The following is a 24,059-nucleotide window of genomic DNA, read 5'->3' as shown; positions in this document are numbered from 1 at the left end:
GGCTATACTGACTAGGACTGACATCACATGCCACAAAACTCATTTATTAGCCATTCTAATCTATCAATGAATAGTTCTGGAAAACAATGGAAGTTCCATATTAATCAACTCTTTTTCTTTCTTTTTTTTTCATATTTGAACTTATTGTTATTCTAATTTTGCTCATTATTAGGACTAATATGTATTTCAAAAGTTACTTTTTTTTAATCTTCAATAAAAAAAATTCCATCTTGTGGTTTTACGATGGAGCTCCACTTAGTTCACCATATATCTTAAAACATATGCTGATGCACATGTTATTATACTTCTGAAATAAAATTAATATATTCAAAAATTACACTTTTGATTAATGACTATTCAAATAGGAGTAATACATTAAATGCATCTGACCATATAGGGTTTTTAGTTGGGTTAGATGATTTAATGGGATGGATTCAGATTTAGATTAGATTAAATTAGTTTTGATTAATTATTTTTTTTAATGAATCAGAATCTACCACATATTAAATGAGAAAGCTAATTAATCTAATTAATTAGGCCGTTTGTGATAAGAATATAAAAAGCCTCAAGGTTGAGGCCAAAAGTATTTTGTGGCCAATATATTAATGAAAAATATTTTTATATCAATTTCAATAATTTAAAAAAATTATTTAAATGGTACCCAAAACTATCATTTACCTCTTTTACAAATGAATAAAAGAAAATAATATTTACTTTTAAAAAAAAATAATTTAAAAAAATTATGCTCTTTTTTTTGGTTTATTAAATAAGAAGAAAAATTCAAAACGACCACTTATGAATTGTGATATCCTATTAGTAGATTTAAGTACAAAGTAGTTCAACTCACCCATCTATGATTAAACACCCTACAAAACAAAATTGTTAGTGGGCCAAATCCAACCCAAAAATATCATGGTCCTTCATGGGAAAAGTCAAAAGTAATAACAGCAACCAACTAAACTATATCATAGAAATGATCGTTTAAACTGCCGAGATTGTAGTTGTACTCCCTCTGCCTTATTTTATTTTGTTTAAGGTGACACCGTTTAATTTAATATGATATTTAAAAGAAAAAAAATATTTAATTTTATTTATTTATATTAATTGTACCTTTGCTATTAGATACTATTTAATATCTAATACATTTTTTAAAATTTTAAATTTAATATATTGAAAGATAATAGTATAATACTAGTATATATATCCCCCGCCCCTATGTGCTAAATGTTTTCAACAACTTTATTTGAACCAATTGGGTTACTGAAGTAAATTCTAAAGCGCACGTTATCATTAACCAGTGCTGGCCGGCCGGCGACGAACTTCAATACTTACTGAAAGCATTTACTTCTAGGTATGTGTGATAAGTCAATTTTCATGAAAATTCCATAGATATTTATATGATTTTCAGTTTTGGTTTTTCTGTATCTTTATTTATTTATGTGATCGTGATTATGGTGAATTATTGATAGATTGAGTTATTGTATTGAGAAAATGGGGAACAAGCGAGTGATGATACCGGCGAGTGAAGTTGACTTGACGGCGGTGAAGTACATACCGGAGGATATTCAAGGTTCCAATTCTATATATCTTTATGTGATATCCACTAGTACTATTTTAAATTGTTTCGATTAAATTAATGCAATTTTTTTTTCTTGCAGCTCCACATTTGACTGGTTTCTGGTTCAAGTTCTTTGTGAACCTGATTGAAGTACCGGGTATTGGATCTTTGATTGTGAATCGCCTCAAGAATGATAACAAAATCGACGAGGTTTGTTTCTTAATATTGTATTTGTATGCAATTTTGATTCCTGTTGTGTGTATGCATGAAATGGTTAATTAAACACTGAAGAAGATATATTCATGATTGACAGAAGCTGAAGTACACTGTCATACCGGAGGTTCCTATGTTTAAACCTGAATTTCCTCCTCAAGGTTCATTCTTAAACTAAGATAATCAACTCTCTCTCTCTCTCTCTCTCTAAATAGTGACAATTATTCATGGCCAAACGGGAACTTGGTAATTTGTTTTTTTACTTTATATTCCTGTTCACGACTCCTATGTTTGCTCACATCTTCGGTAAACTATGGTAATACTACTGAAGAGTTTCTTGGGCCATGGCATTTGTATTATTGATTCAGCTCGTGGGCCTTGGCACTAACATTACTTACATAATCAACACTTCCTTTCTGAGATTTGTGAGACATCAATTTCATTTCTAATTCCCTTTCTTTCTTTTGACTATCTTGCATCAGTTTGTTGATTTCCTCACTAAATGTAGGTTATAAACACTTCTTGCATAATCCAAGTTGTAGGAGTTCTGCAAGTATTTTTCTTAATTCCTATTTGGATATTTCCATTAGCAATGAAATAGGAAGGTGTTTCTTTTGTATTTTATCCTTCCCTGACGACATTGGTGGAATTAGCTCCATTTTTTACTTGAATGAAAGTATTTACAAATCACAAGTAAAAGGACCAAAGGGAAGGCACAAGTTTAAACACCCTGCGTATTCTTTTTTATTTAGTTTGTACAAATGTTCTCTTTATTGGAAAACTCAAGGGGTGGACAAAGATATGTGTTTAGAATGGATTAGAGTCACACATTGGTTCAGGAATGGGTTGGTGGTTTTCTTATATTGACTTGGGCAATCCTCCCTCACGAGCTAGCTTTTGAATTTGAGTCGGGCTCAAGTGCCACATCCACGGTTTCCGAGCTAGGTCCATTCCCATTTATGGACTTGGGCAATCCTCCCCTCATGAGGTAGCTTTTGTGGTTGAGTTTGTCCCAAATACCATATCTTTACAATCTGAAATTACAATCTTGGCAACCAAGTTCTAGATTCCAACAGTTACCCAGTGGCCAACACCTAGTAGAATGTAACAAGTAGTACATGTTGGATTAGTAGATGCGCACAAGTTGACCGGGTCAATTTCCTTCTTCTTACTCGTGGGATTTGTGGCTACTCTTCTTGTAAGGCAGTGCTGTAGTAAGAAACTAGTGAGATCTTCCATATTCATATTGATGTTGATAAAACTTGTTATATTGATGACATCAACATGGATGCAAAAGATGTATATGTGTGTGTGTGACTTTGTTCGCACGCACACACACACACATAAAAATGTGGAACCAGGCATTATATGTCTATGGTGACCTCCTTAGAGAAAACATTAAGAAAAGGATGCCAGTGTTGACATTGCCATGATACGAAGTGTTGTTGTATACTTGGCACTAATTCAGTTTGAATTTCCCGACTGTAGAGCCAGAACCTGCTGTTGCCAGCATAGAAGAAGACGCGAAGCCTGAAGACCGGGTTGAGCTAGCCTTAAAGTGTCTTCCAGAATATGATCCAGCTAGAAATTGGAGTGGTGATACAACCGCATCATTCCGCTATTGGAAGATTCGTGATTATGCATATGCATACAGATCTAAGTTTACAACTCCATCTATGGCAAGACACTTCTATGGTTGCTTGGTTTTTGTTTCTGTCTTTTAATCTCTAGGATGAGAAGTTATTCCCTGTGTTACAGGTTGCAGAGCGCTTCATCTCAGCTTTTGAGGAGTTCAACAATAAGAATCCCGCAGCCCCACTATTAATTTCTTTTGACCCTGACGAAGTAAGAAAGCAAGCTGCTGCTTCTACACAAAGATTTGAACAAGGTATTCTGATATTTACATGTTTCCCTTGCTGTATACATCGTTGAATTGTAAGTAAATAATACTCCAAAATTTATCGTACTCGCAAACTGTTCTCAGTCAAAATAATATTTTTCTGACTGTGGGGAATATGCAGGGAATCCACTGTCAATCTTGGATGGGATTTTCATGGCAATCAAAGACGACATAGATTGCTATGCTCACCCTTCAAAGGGTGTGTATTTTAGTTTTCATCTTCCCACCGAACCCTATTTCCAGATTTAGTTATATGCTTGGTGCAAACAGGAGCAACTGCATGGATGCATGAGGTTCGTGAGGTGAAGAAGGATGCTGTTTCTGTGTCAAGATTACGAAGTTGTGGTGCAATTTTGGTTGGAAAGGCAAACATGCATGAGTTGGGCTTGGGCACTACTGGAAATAACGCAAACTATGGGTATGTATTTACATATTCTTTTGTAGAAAGGCTTTATGTACATGAAATGTTAAATTGCATTTAACCCATTCTAAGGCAGTCCTCAAACAGTTCCTTTCTGTTTTAAATGTAACACTAGCATTTACAGACTTCCTTCACAGTGACCTTTAACAATTAAAATGTTTATATCCTGAGGTGGAAAAATCTAGAGTTGTTTATTAGTTGTTGTGAACATACTTTTGCTTCTCTGCCCTGTAACTTGAGTTAAAAATCTCTCTGTGACAGGACTACACGAAACCCACATGATCCAGATAGGTACACAGGTGGGTCTTCCTCAGGCCCTGCAGCTATTGTGGCTTCGGGATTGTGTTCTGCTGCTTTGGGGACGGATGGAGGAGGTTGTACACCTGCACGATGTCAAACTGAAGAATCCACTTATTCAATCTTCATTAAACAGTATTTTATTGATGCTTGATTTAATGTGTAAGGACAGGTTCAGTTCGGATTCCTTCTTCCCTTTGTGGTGTTGTGGGATTGAAGTCAACATATGGTCGAACTGACATGACCGGGTGAGCTCATTCTTCAGTTGTACAAGTGCCTTATGCTTTTCTCCTTAACAGATCTTCCAACTGTATTAGCCAATTATTCTTGTTCCTGTTTCGTCAACCATGTGTATACATTAGTCTAGGACGTACTTCAACCTTTTATGTATAGTGATGATAGACCATCTCAAATTGGATTTATTATCTTTCCAGATCTTTGTACGAGTCAAAACAACGTTCACACTTTTACACAATAACGCCATTTCAGTACCCGAAAGATGGTATTATGATCATAAGTTATGCTATTTTCCATCTTACCACATTAATGTCGCTTCAAATCTTTATAAATCCAGTAAGGATACTTTCTGAGAAGCTTTATTTTGATGTAGCATCTCATAGGTTGCTTGTCTATGCTAAGGATTGGATATAAAACTTTAGCTATCAAGATAAAGAAATGAAGAAACTCTAGTTAATCAGAATAACATTTAGTTATCAAAGTAAATAATTGAATATGAAACTTATTTAGTTGTCAGGTTACATTTTATTTTTCCAAATTATACGAAGATAATATGGATGTATATACCTTTGTCAGTAATATGGAGCTCAATATCAAGGATTTGAAATTACTGTTGGTTGATAGCAGGATTCCAAACTCAGTGAAGTTCCATAAGTTGTGACTGATTTTGATGCTTATAAGGATTAGGAGGTGTTTGGATTGGCTTATTTTTAGGTGCTTTTGGCTTTTAAGCACTTTTTTAGTTTTGGAAGTGTTTGGGAAAGTTAAAAAGTGCTCCCCTACTTTTTGACTTATAAGTTACTCTTTATAAGCCTATCCAAACGGTCTCTTAATACACAACTGGACTATGGAATAGTGCTTCCAAACTTGTCAGAAAAAAATTCAACAGCCAAACAGTCTTCAATTATACGACGACTCCATATTGATTTTCTTAACTTGGAGAGATAAATGATTTTGGTGAAATGATTAGTATTTCCACTTATGCATTGCCTTGAGTCAGTTTAATACTATCAAACCTGTTATCACTTGTACCTTCCTATTATTAAGTCAGTTTTGGGTGCATAGACATTCAATCTTTATGGTGTTCCGAATGGTTCTTTTTTCATGTAATGGGAGAAAATTGTCTTTCGGGATGGGGAAGATTCACTATAGCCTCTGTTTTATTTATCCAGGTCATTATGTGATGATGGAACGGTGGCAATTATTGGACCAATCGCCACAACAGTTGAGGACACCATACTTGTGTAAGTTGTCATTGGTTTAAATATGAGAATATGCTTAATCTTAAACATTTGTAATAAATTTAACGAACGTTGCAATTAGCTGGACTAATTTTCCTCTCATAAATCTGCTTTCTGATGGTAAAGGACAAACTAAAAGAATCTTATTATTGAGGAAAGTAAATGAGAATGATAGAACTATGCATAAAGATGTAGAATGATTATTCAACCATATTGTCGGAGCATATAAAAGAACTATAAGTGCATTCTGGAACGTAATTACTGCTTACCTCATTTAGATCTATCAATCTTAAACAGTTAATCTTGTCGAAGGATCAGTAATCCCATCAAGTGCCTGACTGTATGCCTAATCCTGGTAGCTGCTAAATCAGTATTCAAGTACTTCTTGATTATTAGCATGAGATTGACACGATAATCAGACAATCAGATTGCAGAGCCAGAAGGCTCAGTCAGTTTGACCTGCTACGAGCTGCTGGTAGATAGTGACTAAATTTTTGGTCCCAATTTAGGTGTACGCCAGTTGAAAACTTGAAATTTTCTTGTAACCCTTTGTCATAATAGTATTTTCATGCCTATAAAATGGCTTTTGATGTAACACATGAATTTGGATAAGTTCGACATCCACCTACTATATGATTCCAAAGGGAGCCACATTTATCTCCAAATTAGATTGTGGGCATTAGCAACAATTTCTGGGACTGTGAATTAACCAGATTTCTCAAATCATCATGAAGGGCATGAATGTGAATGAACAAAGTTCAGACATGGAGAAAAGAGCTCAAAGGGATTCCTGTTGGATAAATTAGGAGGAACTCTGAGTGTAAGGTTCTGTTTGGCAACTGACAAGTATAGGTATAATTATGTCAATTATCTGGTTACTTTTCCAATTAAATGGAAGAACTGGATAAGCTCATACTTCAAAGACAGTTGGGGTAATGTTGCACAACCAGCTATAAGAGTCTCTCCCACTAAAGCAATTTACTGTCAAAAAGCTACTGAAGTATTATCATAAGCATCTTGATTAAGCAGCTCACGCACGCAGAGGAAATGAAAAGGGAAGTGAACAGTTGTAAGGTTTAATAAGGTAAACCCTCCTGCTCAGAAATCAACAGTGGTCCTTTTCCACTCCATTCCCTTGATGACTCGAACTCTCAATCCCAGTGTCATGGTTGGTGCTCTTGGAACTGGAGCAACCTCAGTTCCTAGGGTGGGGGAGAAAGACACAGGTTTACGCTACCATTTAGGTGTGCAAGATTCCTTTTGAGTGTAATCCCAAAATCGCAGCTAAATTATCACAAGAAGATCTGAATATCTAATTTCTTTTCCTATAGAGGATTAAGATATTTTAATGATCTGGAGAAAATGCCAGTACGAAGGAATCGTTCCTCCTAAATGGTACAGTGATGTAATGTTGTGATTTCGTCATGTATGCCAAACTATGTCAGGTTGAGTCTTCCTGGACATGTTAATGTAATTTACATGTTCTACTCAACAAGTTATTGCTTTGATAGCTTTATTGGTCTCACTTTTGTTTTAAATAAATTTAGGATCAATGTTACACTAGGAATTGCAGTGTGATTTGTTCATATCCATTACTTTATCAGGTATGCAGCAATTTTGGGGTCCTCTCCCGCTGATAGAATCTCTTTGAGACCGGTAACCATCACAGAAGGCTTATTCATTTGCTCTATTCTTAAAACTCTTTATTTCTCTCAACTGTTCTGCTTTCTTCCCTTTTCTTAATTGTATTACTTTGTAAAAGTACCTTCTGGTAAACAGGATAACCTGAAACATCATGTAAATGTTTAGAGCATCGAAAAACCATGTTCTTAGTTTTAATCTCATTCATTAAGATATCACATTCATCTTATTGATTTTGGACATCATGGTGGATCAAACGTTCTGTTTCTTTAATTTATCATCTCCCACTATTTCTTTCAGTCCCTCCCTTGTGTACCTAATTTCTCTTTACAAGAGAGCTTGCAATCTGTGGAATCGCTGCGCCTTGGAAAATATACAGAGGTGACTATACTTTTTCTCACTGAAATAGTTTTTGTATTTGGTATTTTCTTTGATCTCATGTCGTCATCCTTTTACAGTGGTTTAATGATGTCTTCTCAACTGATATATCTGACATGTGCGGGAATGTTCTCAGTCGGCTATCAGAAAAGCATGGATGCAAAGTAATGCTATTTCTATTATTATGTTCTTCATTGCTTTATCTTGGACTTTGGCAGGTGTATCATCTAGCTTTGGTTTAGAATTTCAGGAACCATTAGCTGACAATATTGTGAGAATCTATCATTCTACATGTTTGTTAGTATGTCTAATATTTTTCTTTATCTCGTGGTTGAAGACGGTAGAGATTGTAATACCAGAGTTGCATGAGATGCGCATAGCTCATATTGTTTCTATTGGGTCTGAAGCATTATGCGGACTGAATCCAGACTGTTATGATGGGTACACACTTTCGCTTTGAATATTCTATTATTAAATGTTTTCCTAATAGATCTCAATGTCTTATTGGGAGAAGCTTCAATTTTTTTTCCTGATATCATCTTGGTTCTGTTTTCTTGTTTTTTGTCTTCAGGAAAGGAGAGAGATTGACATATGATACTCGCACCAATCTGGCACTTTTTCGTTCATTTACAGCAGCAGACTATGTTGCTGCTCAGCGGCTTAGGTGAGACATTGTTTCTTAAGCTACCTAAAGTACGACAATCTAATCTTAGTCATGAATTTGCTTCAGAATCCAATTGAGAACCGTTTTATTGGGTTAGAAATATGGTGGCATCTGAAATGACTGAAAACGTCAGATAATTGTAGCTTACCGTAGGTTGGGTTTTACACTTTATTAGTTGCCAGAACTTTTAAGTTGATAATTTTGGAAACCTGATACAATGCAGTTGAAAGAAGTCAGTTACGTTCCAAACCAAGTATATGAGTTGATAAGATATGGTGGAGTATTTAACATCCTGAAAGACTGAAAGTAATGCTTCATACGGAAAGCACGATGGGATGATGAAAAGGAGAAAATGTTGACTGCTTAGGACAATTGTCTTCTAACTTCTATGATGTTCACTAGTTATGCAATACTCTTTTATGCTTGGTTTGCGCAGTACTCCGCAATGCTAAAACTTTCAATTAATGCTGTATGCATTTCTTACAGATACAAGCAGAAATGCAATCTTTCAGAAGTACAAAAAACATGATTGACATAACTCTTGTCTGGGTTGTTGCAGGCGGAGGTTAATGTATTTCCATATGAAGATTTTCAAGAGGGTGGATATCATTGTGACACCAACAACTGGGTACGTCAAGAAAGTCTCTGGAAAGTGGGGAATTGACTTTCATATCCTTCACTAAGACTTACTCTATTCCAGTAATTGAACATATTTTCTCATTTTTCCATGTGCCCACATTTAATCACTCATCTTTTTCAAACTATTTCCCTGTTCGGTTTTTCCTGCTCTTTTTTGTTTTCCCCCTTCTTTTGGTTGGTGGGACTTCTGGCCTGATATAATATTCTTAGAAATGAAGTGGTCATGTGACTGACTTGTTAATGTAGATACCTAAAACGTTAAATGGCAAGTCCAGTATGTGTAGACGGTATATTAGTTTGTTGATACATGTCAAAGTTAGATATATGACATGCTGAGCTTGTGTGCATACGCAGTTCATTGTTTTGTTGCAATGAAGGCAGCAATGTTCCTAAAACTATCTCTGCTACTTCCGTCTTTTTTCAGCATGACAGCACCCAGAATTCCACCAAGTGCTCTTAAAGATGGGGAGACTAATTTGCAAGTTTCAGGTTTTTCCCTTCACTCACCTCTTACCAGATATCATCAACTACAGAGTTAGTTGAAACTATACAGATACTGTTTCTCTACTATTTCCGGACTGCTTACCGTTTTGAAGTTTCTGGTTAGATTTCTATTCATGTGATCTACTTTCAGGAAATCTTATGCGGTTCATTATAACAGCAAATCTTCTGGGTCTTCCTGCAGTTACTGTCCCTGTAAGTTCTCACCTTTCTCCTCTATCCAGGGTAGTTAGTTGACCGATGGCTATTCAGGGAATGGTACTCTTTTTAACCATTTCGGAGGGAAGTAAAGCTGAGATTGTATCTCACGGATCTGCATTTGGTTTATCAGTCTTAAGGGATGGGTTTGCATACAATAAATTGTCTATCGAAAAAATCCCTGCCCTAATGTTTCAAGGGTTTTTAGATTTTATGCCAAGATAGTTTTCACAAAAAAGGTATGAAAGAGGAAAAAAAAAGTTTAAAATAATAATATATATTCCAAAAACTTTATCTCCTCCAGAAGCATATTTTAGCCTAGATTTTCCTTCAAATGATCCATAATGTAGTATTTGTTCGTCACATTCAGAATAAGTTATTTTTACCTAGTACAACAATGGTCGTTATCGCTATCTCATATCAGTGAGTTACCTGCTCAGGTTGGTTACGACAAGCAAGGGCTTCCCATAGGTATGCAACTTATTGGCCGACCCTGGTGTGAAGCTTCCATTTTGCGCTTGGCTGCTGCAATTGAGGTAATTGATCAGTCAACCAAGATAAATGAGGGCAACTATATGATTCATTCAAAGCGTCAAACGTATAATGACCCCTATTCAGAAATGACTTCCAATACCAACACATAACATTGCTCCTTTTCAGGAAACTTGTGCTGAGCCCAAGAAGAAGCCACTGCAATATTATGACATTCTGAAAGGAAACTAGAAATCAAGTTTACGCCTACAGGAGCCGCATGTAAACAGTAATGTCAAATGTGAGTCATGAAGCTTTAAGAAGATGTGGATTCATTTATTAAGACTTTGGTGATTCATAGAAACCATCTTGAAAGTTTTTTCATTTCCCAAATGATCTTGAAATTGAATGTACTGAGTTTGAGGTACCACTTCATGAAATAAAGCTGATCAAAAGGTTTTGGCTAATCAATATGACCATTTGAAATGCAAATAGAATCCAGAAACAGGTGAATGCCCGCATAGTTGCAGTGAAAGGGGTTAATGAAATGGTTAAACCTTGTATATCAAAATCATAAAGGAGAGGGAGACATTCTATTCCTACCTACCATGTATTAGCTGAAAGAAATCATGTAGCATGAGCAGAGACATTCTCTTAGCTACTCTCTGTACTTAAATACCTATTCAACAGTCTGAATTCTGAAAGAGCGAGAGAGTCAGGAAACATGTAGAAACTAATCGTTGCCACATTCTTCATTTACATCATAGTGAGCACCTCTTTACTATGCGAAAGCTGTAACTTTTGCTGGTTTAAGTAAAAATTCTGTAGAACACGAGAGGCTAACTAGAAAAAGTTAATGTGTGCCAAATAAGATCGCAACTGTTGGATCATAGATGCTTTACCTTCTGTCCACAAGCACCATGATGGAGCTCAGACTTAGCAAAGCTTCAAGTAAAAACATTGAAAAAATGGGCTACAGAATTGATCATATACATGCCTTTTGCTTATCAAAGCAACTATAGCAAAGAGCTCAACCAATTGTGACGATATAATCCATATGTTAGTACCTTGTACATGCAGTCCCTGACTCCCCTATTACCTTAATATATTTCCATATTGATCCTGCTTTTTGTTAAAGGTTGAAGGAGGTGGGATTGGAGGGTAAACAAAGTGGTATTGGCAAAACAATTGCACATTCTCTGTAGCTGACCTGCTTAATGACTATGATGAAGTTTGCCAGCAACAAAAACAAGAACAGATCAGATACAATGTATTTTGACAAATAACATCAAATAGCAACTCACCCTAACATTTGAGACCAGATTGTGCAAATTCATCAGAGAAATTTTGTACCGAATTATTTAATGAGAAATAGCAATTAGCAAGGTATATCTGGACAGAGAGGAAACACAACCAAGTACTTGGAAGCAAATAAGTCCATCTATTTTAAATAAATATCTGTTGAGATATAATATAATTAAATAATTAAAATATTTTTTTTATTGGCTTAAATTTTTAAATGAGATGCTCACGTAACTCCAATATGATACCATATCATACAAAACTCAGAAGTCATGAATTCAAATTTCACCACCGCTCATTAAAAAAGAATTTCCATATTATCTAGCAACTCATTTGATAAATCATTTGCCGAGAGAGACAGGGAAAAGAAAGAAATTTGTTTGCTTTTTTGTTAAAAATATTGAAAGCAATAAGCTCGTTTCTTTCCTTTCCCACTTTTTCCCAATGCCTATTCATTTGTATTGGCTTATAAGTTGCCGAAAACAACTTATATTAAATGATTGACTGACCAATTTAAAGTTATTTTGTGTTTAAAATAAACCTAAAAAAATAATTAGGCATGTTTAGTTTAGCTTATTTAATAAAACAGCTTATAAGTAATAAGTTTTGGGCTATCCAACTTATTTTTTTGGCTTATAAAACTGTTTTAGATAAATTAAATCAAACAAACTTTTATTTATCCCCATCCTATAATTATCATGGAAAATCATTCCTGATGATCAGTTACAAATTGAATAAAATAAAATGACAATTTTTCAAAATCTGTTGAGTACAAGTAAGATCAATCTCTCGTAAAAAAAAATAAAAAATAAAAATTAAATTCGTGAGTATATAATTTAAATAAAGTATATAAAGTCGATAGTATCTCGTAGTATTTGAAATGGTTCCTCAGTGTCATGTTTAGAGGAGATCAGAAATGGCGACCAAGCTAACTCCGAAGCTCTTCTCATGGCTGATTCTGCCGACGTTGCTTCTCATTTTCCTCTACTCTCTATCCCTTCCTCTTTACGCTCCTACTTCTCCAAAACCCAAAATTCCCATCTCACCTTCTTGTAATCTCTTCAAAGGCAAGTGGGTCAGCAACCCGAATCGCAAACCCATTTACGATGACTCCTGCCCATTTCACAGGAACGCCTGGAACTGTCTCAGAAACCAAAGAGAGAACATGGGTCGGATCAATTCTTGGAAATGGAAGCCCGACAAGTGTGATTTAACTCGGATCGACCCAGTTGGGTTCTTGGGTTTAATGAGGAACAAGAATATTGGGTTTGTTGGAGATTCGTTGAATGAGAATTTCCTGGTTTCATTTTTGTGTATTCTTGGAGTGGCTGATTCTAGTGCAAAGAAATGGAAGAGAAAGGGTGCTTGGAGAGGAGCCTATTTTCCAAAGTTTAATGTTACAGTGGGTTATCATCGTGCTGTTTTGCTCGCCAAATATGAGTGAGCCCATTGCTTTTTTCTTTTATCTTGTTTTGATATTGCACTATATTCCTTTGGATTCTTGTTATAAATTGTGTTGTTTAGTAGCAAATGCAAAGATTAGTTTTTTGTTCCTTCGTCAAGTGACAATTTTTTACTAGATATTATTGAGTTTGCACCTAATCATGGTTGTTTATCAATACTAAAAGTTGGAGAGTTCATGGCTGTACTGTGAGTTGTGGATCTAAGTTGTGGTTCCCTGTATTTATTTATTGATTATACAAAATAATGGCTGAGCAACTCCTGATTTGAAGCTCATTTTCCACCCACAGATAATTTCGAATTCTAGTTCTTCGGGGTATAATTTTGGAGGAAGGAGCTTTGGAAGGCTAGCATTCATAGTGCAATTTTCCAAGAAAAAGTCTGTTCATTCCTAGATGTTTGTAGCATTAATTTACTTTTGCTACTTAAGTTCATATGCTTATGTTGGCTCATTTAGAAAGTCATATTTTTACATTGAATTTGGAGCTTTTAACTTGAAACTCTTTGTTGTATGAGTTATAAATTGTCGCCTGGCTGAGTGCTCAACTGGATAATAGAGCTTGAATCATGACTAGCTTCAGTTTCTGATATCATGAAGGGACTTTGGTCATTAGAAGAGTGTAGAGTAGCTTCTTCATACGGCTTTTGCTCCTCAATTTTCTTGTACGAAATCTGCTGACCATTTACTTTAATTTTTAAAAAAGTTGTCGTTCTGTCTGGTTAATTACACTAACAGAAGTGAAAACTGTATCCTGTGTACCATTTACATTTCTAAGTTTGTCCTCATTCTTGAATGTTGCCAAAGTTGGATATCAGTCTGAAGTATGGTCTGAGTTTTCTTTGGAGTCTTAATCTTACTTGCTCATTACTGATTAAATAAGGTGGCAGCCAAAACAGCTTGACGACTCCAACCAAGATGGATTGAAGGGAAGCTATCGAGTAGATGTTGATATTCCAGCAGATGATTGGGCTCATATTGGTGCCTTTTACAATGTTCTAGTCTTCAACACTGGTCATTGGTATTTTTTTTTTTTTTGATAAGTGGTCATTGGTAATTTTATGTGCCTTCATGCTGTTTTTAGCACATTAGTTGATATGTCTCTCACTTCTGTGGTACAAATAGAAGGACCACTTCTCTTTCTCTGTTGATTGTGAAATATTATCATTTTTGTTCAAAGGTTTCTTACATAATATGTAAACAAATTGAATAAAGCATCTGGATGACAGTGGTTGTTGGGTGAAAAATATTAACATCAACTACCTGCCCAACCTTGCAAACACATCACCCCTTACGGATGGAATCTTCAGCCACCTTTGGATGCTAATTACCTACCTGTATCGCTATTGAAACTTGCAAAGTCCTGAAATTTAATTCAAAGACATAAAGGTCTGAGCTCCTATCTATCTTCAATGGCATCTCACATTAATCCTATAAAATGAAAATATAAATTGATGTGTTGCGAAAAACCAAAATTATTCTGTATTAAGTAGAAAAATACTGTGTTTGTTGTTGTTGTTGTTGTAAGTAGAAAAATGTACATGTTTTTTAAGTGGAAGGTGTTATCTTTGTTCTTTTAGATGTTAGTGTAGTGGGGAGGAAATTGAAGTTCCAATGGAGAATGAGCTAGGTAGATCAGCTGGTAATTTGTTGTGTGCAGCAACTTTAGACTGTTAATGATTCCAATTGTGTTTCTTGATAAAACAAAATGATTCCTATTGTGTTTGTTCAAACTTAAAAGCAAGTATTCCTGTAATCACAAGTCGGGCTACATTTGAGAACAAACCGACTAAGACTACTGTATGATTTTCTCCTCCTGTAGACACATATTGGTATTTGGTACACATCTAATTCTGGAATAATGATGGTTCAATTTTATGGGTTATTTACTTTTTCTTGTTGTTGGGGGAAGAGGGGGAGGAGACCCAGCGGGAGGGGGGAAGCATCTTCTGCTCTTGATTTCTGCATTCCTAGCATCACATTTCAAATTATTTCACCGCATCTAGTTATTAACATATTATCTCTAACTCCTTTGGTTTTAATGGTTATCAATATCTTCTAGGTGGGGCTTTGATAAATTCCCTAAAGAGACACCTCTTGTTTTCTACAAGGCAGGGCAACTGATTCAACCTCCATTAGAGATGTTTGATGGACTTAAGGTTGTTCTCGAGAATATGATTGCCTACATAGATAAAGAATTACCAGAGAAAACACTTCAATTTTGGCGCTTGCAATCACCAAGGCATTTTCAGGGTGGTGACTGGAATCAAAATGGTAGTTGCACTGTGGATGAACCCCTTGATGAACTTCAGGTATGCAAATGTAGCACTTTTTGGTAAAGTTGAGAATTTCCACTTTCAAGGTAATCAACTTGTTTAGTTACTAATAGAGAAATGAATGATTTTCTTACTGATAGAAAAAAGTGTTTCTTCCCACATTTACATTTTCTCAGACAATTAGGTTTCCTGTATAATTTTTTTGACAAATTATAGGGTCTTATTATGCACTAGAAAGTTAATAGTAGTAAGTAATGACAAGTTTTCTGAAGAAAATCTTACTGATACCTGAACAGCTTGACCTGTGGTTTGATCCCAGATATAATGGGGTTAACAAAGAAGCAAGGCGACTAAATCATCTCATTGAAGAGGTTTTAAAAGGCACAAATATTAAAGTCCTCGATCTGACTCACTTGAGTGAGTTCCGTGCAGATGCCCATCCTGCAATTTGGTTGGGGAAAAAGGATGCAGTGGCAGTCTGGGGTCAAGACTGTATGCACTGGTGCCTTCCTGGTGTTCCAGATACATGGGTTGATATCTTGTCCCAGCTAATCACTCCTTATATATTGGAGACAGGGTGATCATTGTAGACGGTTTGCAAAGCTTTGTGAATTATTTGCAACTTTGCTCCTGATAGATCAAGATGTGTTTTTTTTGACAAAACCATTACAAACTTGCTGATCTGAAGGAGGTAGAGCCAGTTCACTATTTTGTGGGCTAAGGTTAGAGATGTTTTCTGGTGCTTGCTCTTAGGGAGGGAAAATGGAGCCCGACTATGAGCAAAAAGGCCTAGAGTTTATGCTACTAACTTTGTTTTTCCCCATGTATAATCATTGCAATATTTTTTTATTTATCCTGGGACTGTCCCTTATACCAAACAACTAAAATCTGTAATACTCTGTCCATTCTAGTTTTATTTTGTACGCTTTGTTTAATTCTATTTCAAAAAATATTGACACCTTTTTTTATTTGGAAGCTCTGTAATGCTACTATTTTCATTTTCTTCCTACGGGAGTAATATAACAATTCTCTAAAAATGTTTGCCTACTAAAATTAACAATATTTTAAACAATAAATTTTTATTAAATGAATAACAAGAATAAAATTAAAAAATGAGGTACAAAAATTATACTTTCCTCCGTTACTTTTTAATTGTTATGTTACACTTTTTGAGAGTCAATTTGTCTAACTTTTAAAGTTAAATTAAATTATATTAATTCAATATTTTAAAATAAAATTTTAAATATCCAAAAACTATATGAAAAATATAATTTATAATTTTTTATATTAATATAATAAAATATATATATATATATATATATATTAAAATGTAAATTAAATTCGTATTATTTGATTTTCAAAAAAAAAAATTATAACAACTAAAAAAATAAAGGGAATAGACTTTAGTGAAATAGAGGCGTCAGTGCAAAAACTTGAACACGGAAGCAAGCAAAAACCTCAAACCCTAATCCTTTCTCCATGGCTTTGAGAATTCATCTTTTTTACCCAAATCGTTTCCCTTCACAATCCACCAAGTCCCAAACCAATTGGGTCCCTTCTATATATACCCTCAAGAATCAACCCAAGTTTCAGAAAGTCTGGTGCACAAACAACGAGGACATGAGCGATTTAGAGCTGGCCGTAGATTTTGCAACAGAGGTTGGAAAGATGAACACCCAGATGTTACAGAAAGAGGAGGCGTTTAAGAAAAGCAAAGAGCTTTTGTTCGTGGAGTTGTGCAACTACACGGGCTTGAAATCAGAGGAAATGAAGAAGAAATGGAAGAAATTCAGTGAAGAGGAAAAACGGGATTTGATTAAAAGTTTTGTTTTAGAATGGGGTGCACATTTTCATCCATTATCTGTTAGGTCTGTTAAAGGATTAGTCGATGAGTACTTGGTTGAAAACACTCCTCACTTCACTTCTTCTTCTTTTTTCCCTGGTCTCAAAAAATTGATGGGATTTTCACAAGATGATAATGAATAGATTGGATATCAGTTTTCCTTATTGACTTTTAGCTTAAATAAGTTTATGTTTCAAATTTCCAATAATTTGGAAAGATGCCAAAACATGTTATATATGCTAGAGTTGATGTACAATACTCATGGTTTAATTGCCTAAATCACAGGATGATTGTTTTATAATTTTAATATTTTTTCTAGTTAAACAAATATAAGGATGGGATTACTGGAAAAGGGAAGAAAGTAGAAACAAAAGGAAGTAACAGATATAAAGTAGAGACAGTAAAGTGAGAAGCTTCACAAAGCCCTCATTCATGAACTTGATATATTATGAATACTCCTCTGGATTCAACAAATGGATGGATATATACTCTTCTGTAACAAATACAACTGCAACTATGATAGACTTTTCGGAATCAGAGGGTATCCCTCGTGTAATGCTGGCTTGCTATGGCCTAAAAAAGAATTTCATCATGGTCCTCTGTATTCTAATTTGATACAGTTAAAACTAGTAAACTGCCAGGAAAGGATCTGAAACGATGATCATTTCTGATTGAACTTCGCTGAAAGTAATTGACCTTTTCGTGGGGGGGAAACGATTAAAAGAATCTGAATGGCAAAAGAACCTCAAGAAGATTGCTTTTGATTTTGTTCTACCTTGGCTCGTACCTTCTCTTCTAATACAGAAATCTCTGTATCAAGACCAAATATTCTGTTAAGGGCATGCATATTTTCATGTATCTCACTCAACGTCCGCTTTCCAGCTCCATCGCATTTTAAATGCTGCATTGGTCCATGTAGCAGCTTGTTTACTATCCCTAGACTGAGATCATAGATAGCCTTCTTCTTGTTTTGGGGGATATCATCACCCATCCTAGACAAACACTTGTCAACTTCAGCAGCCCTAATTCTTTCAGCATATGCCCTGAGCTTTTTGATAGTTGGAACGGTCTCAAGAGAGTCTTTAAGTGCTTCAAATTGTTTCACTTCCTCAGCAATGATGGTCTCAGCTTCCATCTTCTTCCGCAACCGATCCTCCTTATTAGCTTCCACAACCTCTTTAAGATCATCTACATTGTAAACACGTGCACCTTCAAGTTCTGCGACACTAGGCTCCACATTCCGAGGAACAGAAATATCGATAAATAGCCTCTGGCCCCCATCTTCAGAGTTCACAGAAGGGAGAGCTTGAACACTTTCCTTTATGAATAAAGGATCTTTCGAAGCAGTGCAGGTGAATATTACATCAGCCTGAGCAGCACATGCTAGCATTTCTGAGAAAGGTTTGTATATTATATCAGCATCCGTCAACTCCTTACAGATGGCAGCAACTCTGTCCTCTGTCCTGTTAACAACAACCATCTTGTTACACCCTTTAGCAACCAAATGTCTGATCACAAGTTTTCCCATCTTTCCAGCTCCAACAATTAACACGCGGGCCGTAGAAGAAGAATACTCTGGAAGTTTCAGCAGAGCAAGCTCCACCGCCGCTGAACTGACTGATACTGATCCGCTGGAGATATTGGTCTCGGTTCTAACCCTCTTACCAGCTGTGATTGCACGCTTAAATAGCTCACTTATTTTCCTACCAAAGCCAGGGACCCCCTGTCCATTCTTAACAACCTGCTTGACCTGTGCAAGAATTTGACCTTCTCCCAGGACTAGGGAATCTAATCCAGCAGCTACTTCAAACAGGTGTTGTGTGGCATCTTGATTGTATAGCAAAAACCGGTGTTGGCAGAGCTCTGTAACTGGAACTCCACTAAACTGCCAAACAAAGACACTTGTGTCAAAAGGTTTGCATATAAAGTACAACAAAACGTGAGCATTGTGGCTTAGCGCTGTATTTCTTTGAAATCTGTGCTTAGGTAGTTAGAACTTTGCAAAGACATTCGTGAGCAGGGAAAACAAAGCACAGCAAAATAAATGCAATTCCTTCCAAATGTGAAAATACAGTGTATAAATGGCATAGCAAGTCAAAAGCTTTTGTTTATCGTCTAGTTTATCTTTGAGACCAACATGAATTTGTTCAAATCTTACTGCAAGTGACATAGGGTAGATGATGCACATGAGAGTTTAATGCAGTTTTTATATGACGGTGTTGCTAGTTTATCACAGAATTTAAGATGTGAGTCAACAAAAGGAAACATTATGAAGATAAATGATGCTAAGCTTCAACAAAAAATTACCTTAGACATCCACTCAGTCACTTCTTTAATCCCACGATTTTGGGCAAGCACCACAGCATATATTTCAATTCTGTTACAAGTACTCAATACAGCAGCTTCCTCTATATGATTCAAGGAACACAGTTCACGAATTGCTTGAGGCCATTGTGCTTCTGGGATAGAAACTTTCTCCCGCACTTCAACTGGTGCCGTGTGAATGTTAAGTCCAATAATCACGATGCTGCTACTCATCTTTGTATATCCTGGAAAGAAACGTTACCTATGTTAGATTAAAACTCTAACCTTCTTTGTCAGACATCTTAAGTAAACTTGAACTATCCACCGTATTTCAATCCCCAATTAGCTAGGGTCAATACAGAACTCTACCTAAAACATCATAACTTATTCCAAGTAAAATTAGAACCTCAATCCCCAATTAGATAAGATCAATAATTATAGTTGAATCAAGGTCACAGATTTAAGATTACCAAAAATATCACAGAATTCAAGTAATAAATAAGAGGGAAAAAAACAAAAAGAGGCTTACGATCAGCAGCAGATGTTTTCAGAAGTTCCAAAGCTGAAAGACTCGATGTTCTAGATTCCTTATTGCTATTTTTCACCACCGAGTTAGAGGATACCTCACATTTAAGGCTCAACGAATGCGATCTCGTCCTATATACTAATGGCTTAATTCTTCGACGACTCCCGAATAATCTAACTTGATGAGGAAAACAATCCACAGAAGAAGAAAGAGAAGACGTAGAACTTAAATAATCACAATTGAAACTGCCACCTGCCAAAGAGTTGGCAAAACCACTCGCAACCGCCATTGAAACACAATTTGTAGAAAGTGTCTATGGCGAGAGAGCTTCCGAAACCCAGATTTGTTATTGAAATTCGGAGCAGGTGACAGAATGGAATAGGTATGGTAATGGGGTTTGGTATTTTTTTTTAAAAAAATGTTGAGTGGTAGGCTAATATAATTAGTCAATTTTTTTTTGGACGGAATGGACGATAATGGTGGAATTGTAAGACACTGGTTGGTGATTATTGACTTTTGGGAATGCTTATTTATAGTTTGAGGTTTTACGATTATTCCATATACGCGTTGGTTCCACACTCCAAAATTTATTAGGATTAGGAATTGGTCCAAATATGAGAATTGCGACTCCATTTAGGAACGTGTTAATAATGTCAAATGGGTGTTCCTTATTTTGACTTAGGATTTGGAATTGGTACCATATTGGATTAGATTTCAAAGTATGTAATTAAAATTATAATTTAAATATTTAAGAGTCGTAAGTCATGCTATTCTTTATTTTATTTAATATTTAAAAAATTATTTTGGATTATTCGATTCATAAAGCATTCTGTAAGTAGATTTCGAAAAAAGAAATGCACTCCAAAAAATATCAGATAGACAGTCTATCGTAATACAAGTATTAATGAATATGTGGCCTACATATCACACTACGCTTATATCATGTGAAGACAATATTTAAGAATTTATTAAGGGTTGCCAGATGCATAAAGCACTCCGCAACTAGTAGGTTTCGAGGAAGTGTTTGCATTCCAAGAGATGTGATATAGACAATTTAACTTAATATACGCATTAATAACTGCTTCTACGGCTCGAATTTGTGACCAACATATTACATTAGGACATTATTTTTTAAAAAAAATCATGTTCAATAATTATTAAATTATTACCTCACCTGTCTTTGTATAAATCACTTTTGAGGCATGAGTTGGCAAATGATTTTTAACTTCATTGGTTTGAATTTGAATTAAGAATTAGCAAATCAATTTCTAAGTTCTAAAAAATATTAATAAAGAAGCTTCTCTTTTGTTGAATTATTCCGTCTGATTCATTTGGATTCTTGCGGTAAAAAAACTTGTACAAATATTTTAGCGCTCAAGCAAGAAAATTACTATTTTCAAAATTCAAATTTACAACATTAACTATGAATTTAAAAAAATGAAATATGTTAAAGATTTTATTATTATTTTGTAGAGATAATATTTAATCGATAAATTAATATTCATTAATTTAATGAGTGTTTTTAATTGATAAATTAATATTTATTAATTTAAAGAGTGTTTTGAAGTTCACTAAAGGTTGATTTTAATTTACAAAACATGAAGACGAAATAGAAATTCATAAGAAAAAACGTCATTTTTTAATAAACCCTCTTGTAAAATGTAATTCATAAATGTGAAGTCATGATTATTATTTTATGAAATATTTATTAATTTAAATAGTGTTTTGAAGTTCATTGAAGGTTAATTTTGATATACAAGACATGGAGATTAAATTGGAATTCATAAGAAAAAACGTCATTTTCTAATGAACCCAATTGTAAAATGTCATTCGTGAACGTGAAGTCATGATTAATGATCTTGGTTATCACAATAAAATAGACGTCAATAAGATATTGAATTACTCAGATGAAAATGATACATGTTCAGAAGTTCAGAGCTTAAAAAAAATTGTGGATACCATCAGAAAAAACAATGTTGATGATGAAGTTGAAGATGATACAATAGCTAACTACTAAAAATAGTCCAAAAAACAACCGAAAAAACAGCGACGGACTGCATCGCTCAAAAAAGCAACGTAATTTGAGACGTTGTTCGTCGCTTTTTTAATTTTTTTAATAAACAGCGACGGACAGGGACTCCTTGTCCGTCGCTTTTTTTGGCGAATTTTTGCACTATATGTAAATGTAATTAAAAATATAAATAGTGACAAAGTCCGTCGCTTTTAATTTAAAATAATTAAATATTATTTAAAAATTGTGTCTCTGTCCGTCGTTATTTATTATATTTTATTTATCAATTTTTTTTAAATAAGCGACGGACAGCGTCTCCCAGTCCATCGCTTTTTTGATCAAAATAACGCTCAACTATTTAAAATTTGTGACGGAGAGGGCGACGTTGTCCATCGCTTTTTCTGAAATATTACATTTTCAGTGCCCAACTTTTCTTATTTTATGGTGTCTTTCTCTCTCTCTAAAAACCCTCCTCCTTCTCTCTAAACCTTCAACCTCGCCCTCTTCGGAGCCCTTTGCCGCCGCCACTCCCTCCCCCGCCTCCATTGTTGCCGCCCCTACTTCCCTTCGTCGGCCTTTTCTCTCCTTATTGTTAATAAGGTTAGCTAGTTATGGTTTTAATTTTGAAAAAAAAATATTATTAATTTATTGATTTGTTAGTTAATTTATTTCATTTAATTTGTTTAATGTATGTTATTAACATAGTTAATTTGAATATATGATTTTGAATTGATGAATGTTAGAAATTAAATTTTAGGTCTTTGATTTGATTATTATTTTTTTTTGAATTAAATTGTGAATTGAATATTTTTTGAGTTGGAATTAAAGTGTTCTTAATGTTCAAATGTTATTAACATAGTTGGTTAGTTCTTGAAGTTAGAATGTGAATGAAGATTTTAGGGCTTTAGTTTGAATTGTGGTTTTTTTAAATTAGATTGTGAATTGGGTATTGTTTTAGTTGGACTTGAAGTATTTTTGAAGATAAAATTAAAGTTGGAACATGAAGTAATTAGAAGTTAGAATTTAGGATTTTTTATGTTGAGAAGATATTCAAGTTAGAAAAATAATGGGTTGAATGATTTTTGATGTTTGGAAGATATTCAAGTTATGAATTTGGACTTTAGAATTTTTGAACTTAGAACTTTTTTTTGGTTTGTATAAATTGTGAACTTTAGACTTTGGAACAAGTTATAACTTAGATACTTGATTATAATATAGAACTTGCATTTTGAACTTGAACTTAGAACTTTGAACTTGAAATTTTGTTGACTTTAGAAATTTTGTTGAATTGTAGTCCATGAACTAATTAAGCTAATTAGAGTTAGACGATATTCAAAGTCATGAACTTAAACTTTAGGAATTTTGAAGTTGAACTTTGAAATTTTTAGGTTTGTATATGTTTGAATTCTTTAAACTTTAGAAGTAACTAGAACTTAGAAGTTCACGTGGTTATTAACTTGAACTTTAGATACTTGAATTTTAAGAATTCAAAACTTTATAAATTATTTTGGTTTGGATAAATTTTGAACTTTTAGACTTTAAAACTAATTAATTAGAACTTTACGTTGTCATGAACTTGAACTTTAATTAGATACTTGAATACTCATATTTTAGAACTTTAATTTGTATATACTTGAAACTTGTAATTTTGTTCTTATTTAACTTAGAACATCTGACTTGAATTAATTAGAACTTGAGTTATTTATAATTTGAACTTAATTATAAGTTGAACTTAATTATTATATGAATTAATTAATTATAACTTGAATTAATCATAACTTGAACTTAATTATTATATGAATTAATTAATCATAACTTGAACTTAATTATAAGTTGAATTAATTATAACTTGAACTTAATTATAACTTTAATTAATCATAACTTGAACTTAATTATTATATAAATTAATTAATTATAACTTGAATTAATTAGAATTTGAACTTAATTATAAATTGAATTAATCATAACTTGAACTTAAT

General features: G+C 34.3%; 4 protein-coding genes across 5 annotated transcripts; 3 read left to right on the top strand and 1 right to left on the bottom strand.

The window, feature by feature from the left end:
* The first annotated feature begins 1,200 nt into the window (after window positions 1–1,200).
* On the top strand, window positions 1,201–10,826 carry LOC129885687 (fatty acid amide hydrolase-like). 2 transcript variants are annotated; one of them, XM_055960059.1, is made up of 21 exons: window positions 1,201–1,351; window positions 1,470–1,570; window positions 1,659–1,768; window positions 1,872–1,932; window positions 3,260–3,450; window positions 3,530–3,659; window positions 3,793–3,870; window positions 3,942–4,089; window positions 4,354–4,466; window positions 4,562–4,637; window positions 5,799–5,870; window positions 7,472–7,523; window positions 7,809–7,889; window positions 7,967–8,050; window positions 8,224–8,327; window positions 8,458–8,550; window positions 9,110–9,178; window positions 9,614–9,678; window positions 9,824–9,885; window positions 10,329–10,424; window positions 10,549–10,826. In XM_055960059.1, the coding sequence occupies exons 2-21, from the start codon at window positions 1,492–1,494 to the stop codon at window positions 10,609–10,611; spliced, it is 1,827 nt and encodes a 608-aa protein (XP_055816034.1). In that variant the 5' UTR covers window positions 1,201–1,351; window positions 1,470–1,491; the 3' UTR covers window positions 10,612–10,826. The 2 variants fall into 2 exon arrangements, with proteins under 2 accessions (XP_055816034.1, XP_055816035.1); XM_055960060.1 differs by lacking the exon at window positions 5,799–5,870.
* A 1,692-nt stretch (window positions 10,827–12,518) lies between these two features.
* On the top strand, window positions 12,519–16,433 carry LOC129885686 (protein trichome birefringence-like 12). Its single transcript, XM_055960058.1, has 4 exons — window positions 12,519–13,101; window positions 14,004–14,141; window positions 15,183–15,432; window positions 15,693–16,433. The coding sequence occupies exons 1-4, from the start codon at window positions 12,578–12,580 to the stop codon at window positions 15,975–15,977; spliced, it is 1,197 nt and encodes a 398-aa protein (XP_055816033.1). The 5' UTR covers window positions 12,519–12,577; the 3' UTR covers window positions 15,978–16,433.
* A 343-nt stretch (window positions 16,434–16,776) lies between these two features.
* LOC129885685 (uncharacterized) lies at window positions 16,777–17,407 on the top strand. The gene has a single exon (XM_055960057.1). It carries the CDS (start codon window positions 16,876–16,878, stop codon window positions 17,380–17,382), a length of 507 nt encoding a protein of 168 aa, XP_055816032.1. The 5' UTR covers window positions 16,777–16,875; the 3' UTR covers window positions 17,383–17,407.
* Window positions 17,408–17,631: 224 nt separating this feature from the next.
* LOC129885684 (glutamyl-tRNA reductase 1, chloroplastic-like) lies at window positions 17,632–20,487 on the bottom strand. Its single transcript, XM_055960056.1, has 3 exons — window positions 20,073–20,487; window positions 19,547–19,788; window positions 17,632–19,124 (listed from the first exon to the last, which is right to left on the bottom strand). Exons 1-3 carry the CDS (start codon window positions 20,356–20,358, stop codon window positions 17,985–17,987), a joined length of 1,668 nt encoding a protein of 555 aa, XP_055816031.1. The 5' UTR covers window positions 20,359–20,487; the 3' UTR covers window positions 17,632–17,984.
* Window positions 20,488–24,059: the final 3,572 nt, after the last annotated feature.

This window comes from Solanum dulcamara, chromosome 4 (genome assembly GCF_947179165.1).
Source record: "Solanum dulcamara chromosome 4, daSolDulc1.2, whole genome shotgun sequence".
In the NCBI taxonomy this organism is placed as follows: Eukaryota; Viridiplantae; Streptophyta; class Magnoliopsida; order Solanales; family Solanaceae; genus Solanum; species Solanum dulcamara.
This window is presented reverse-complemented; position numbering and strand designations above follow the sequence as displayed.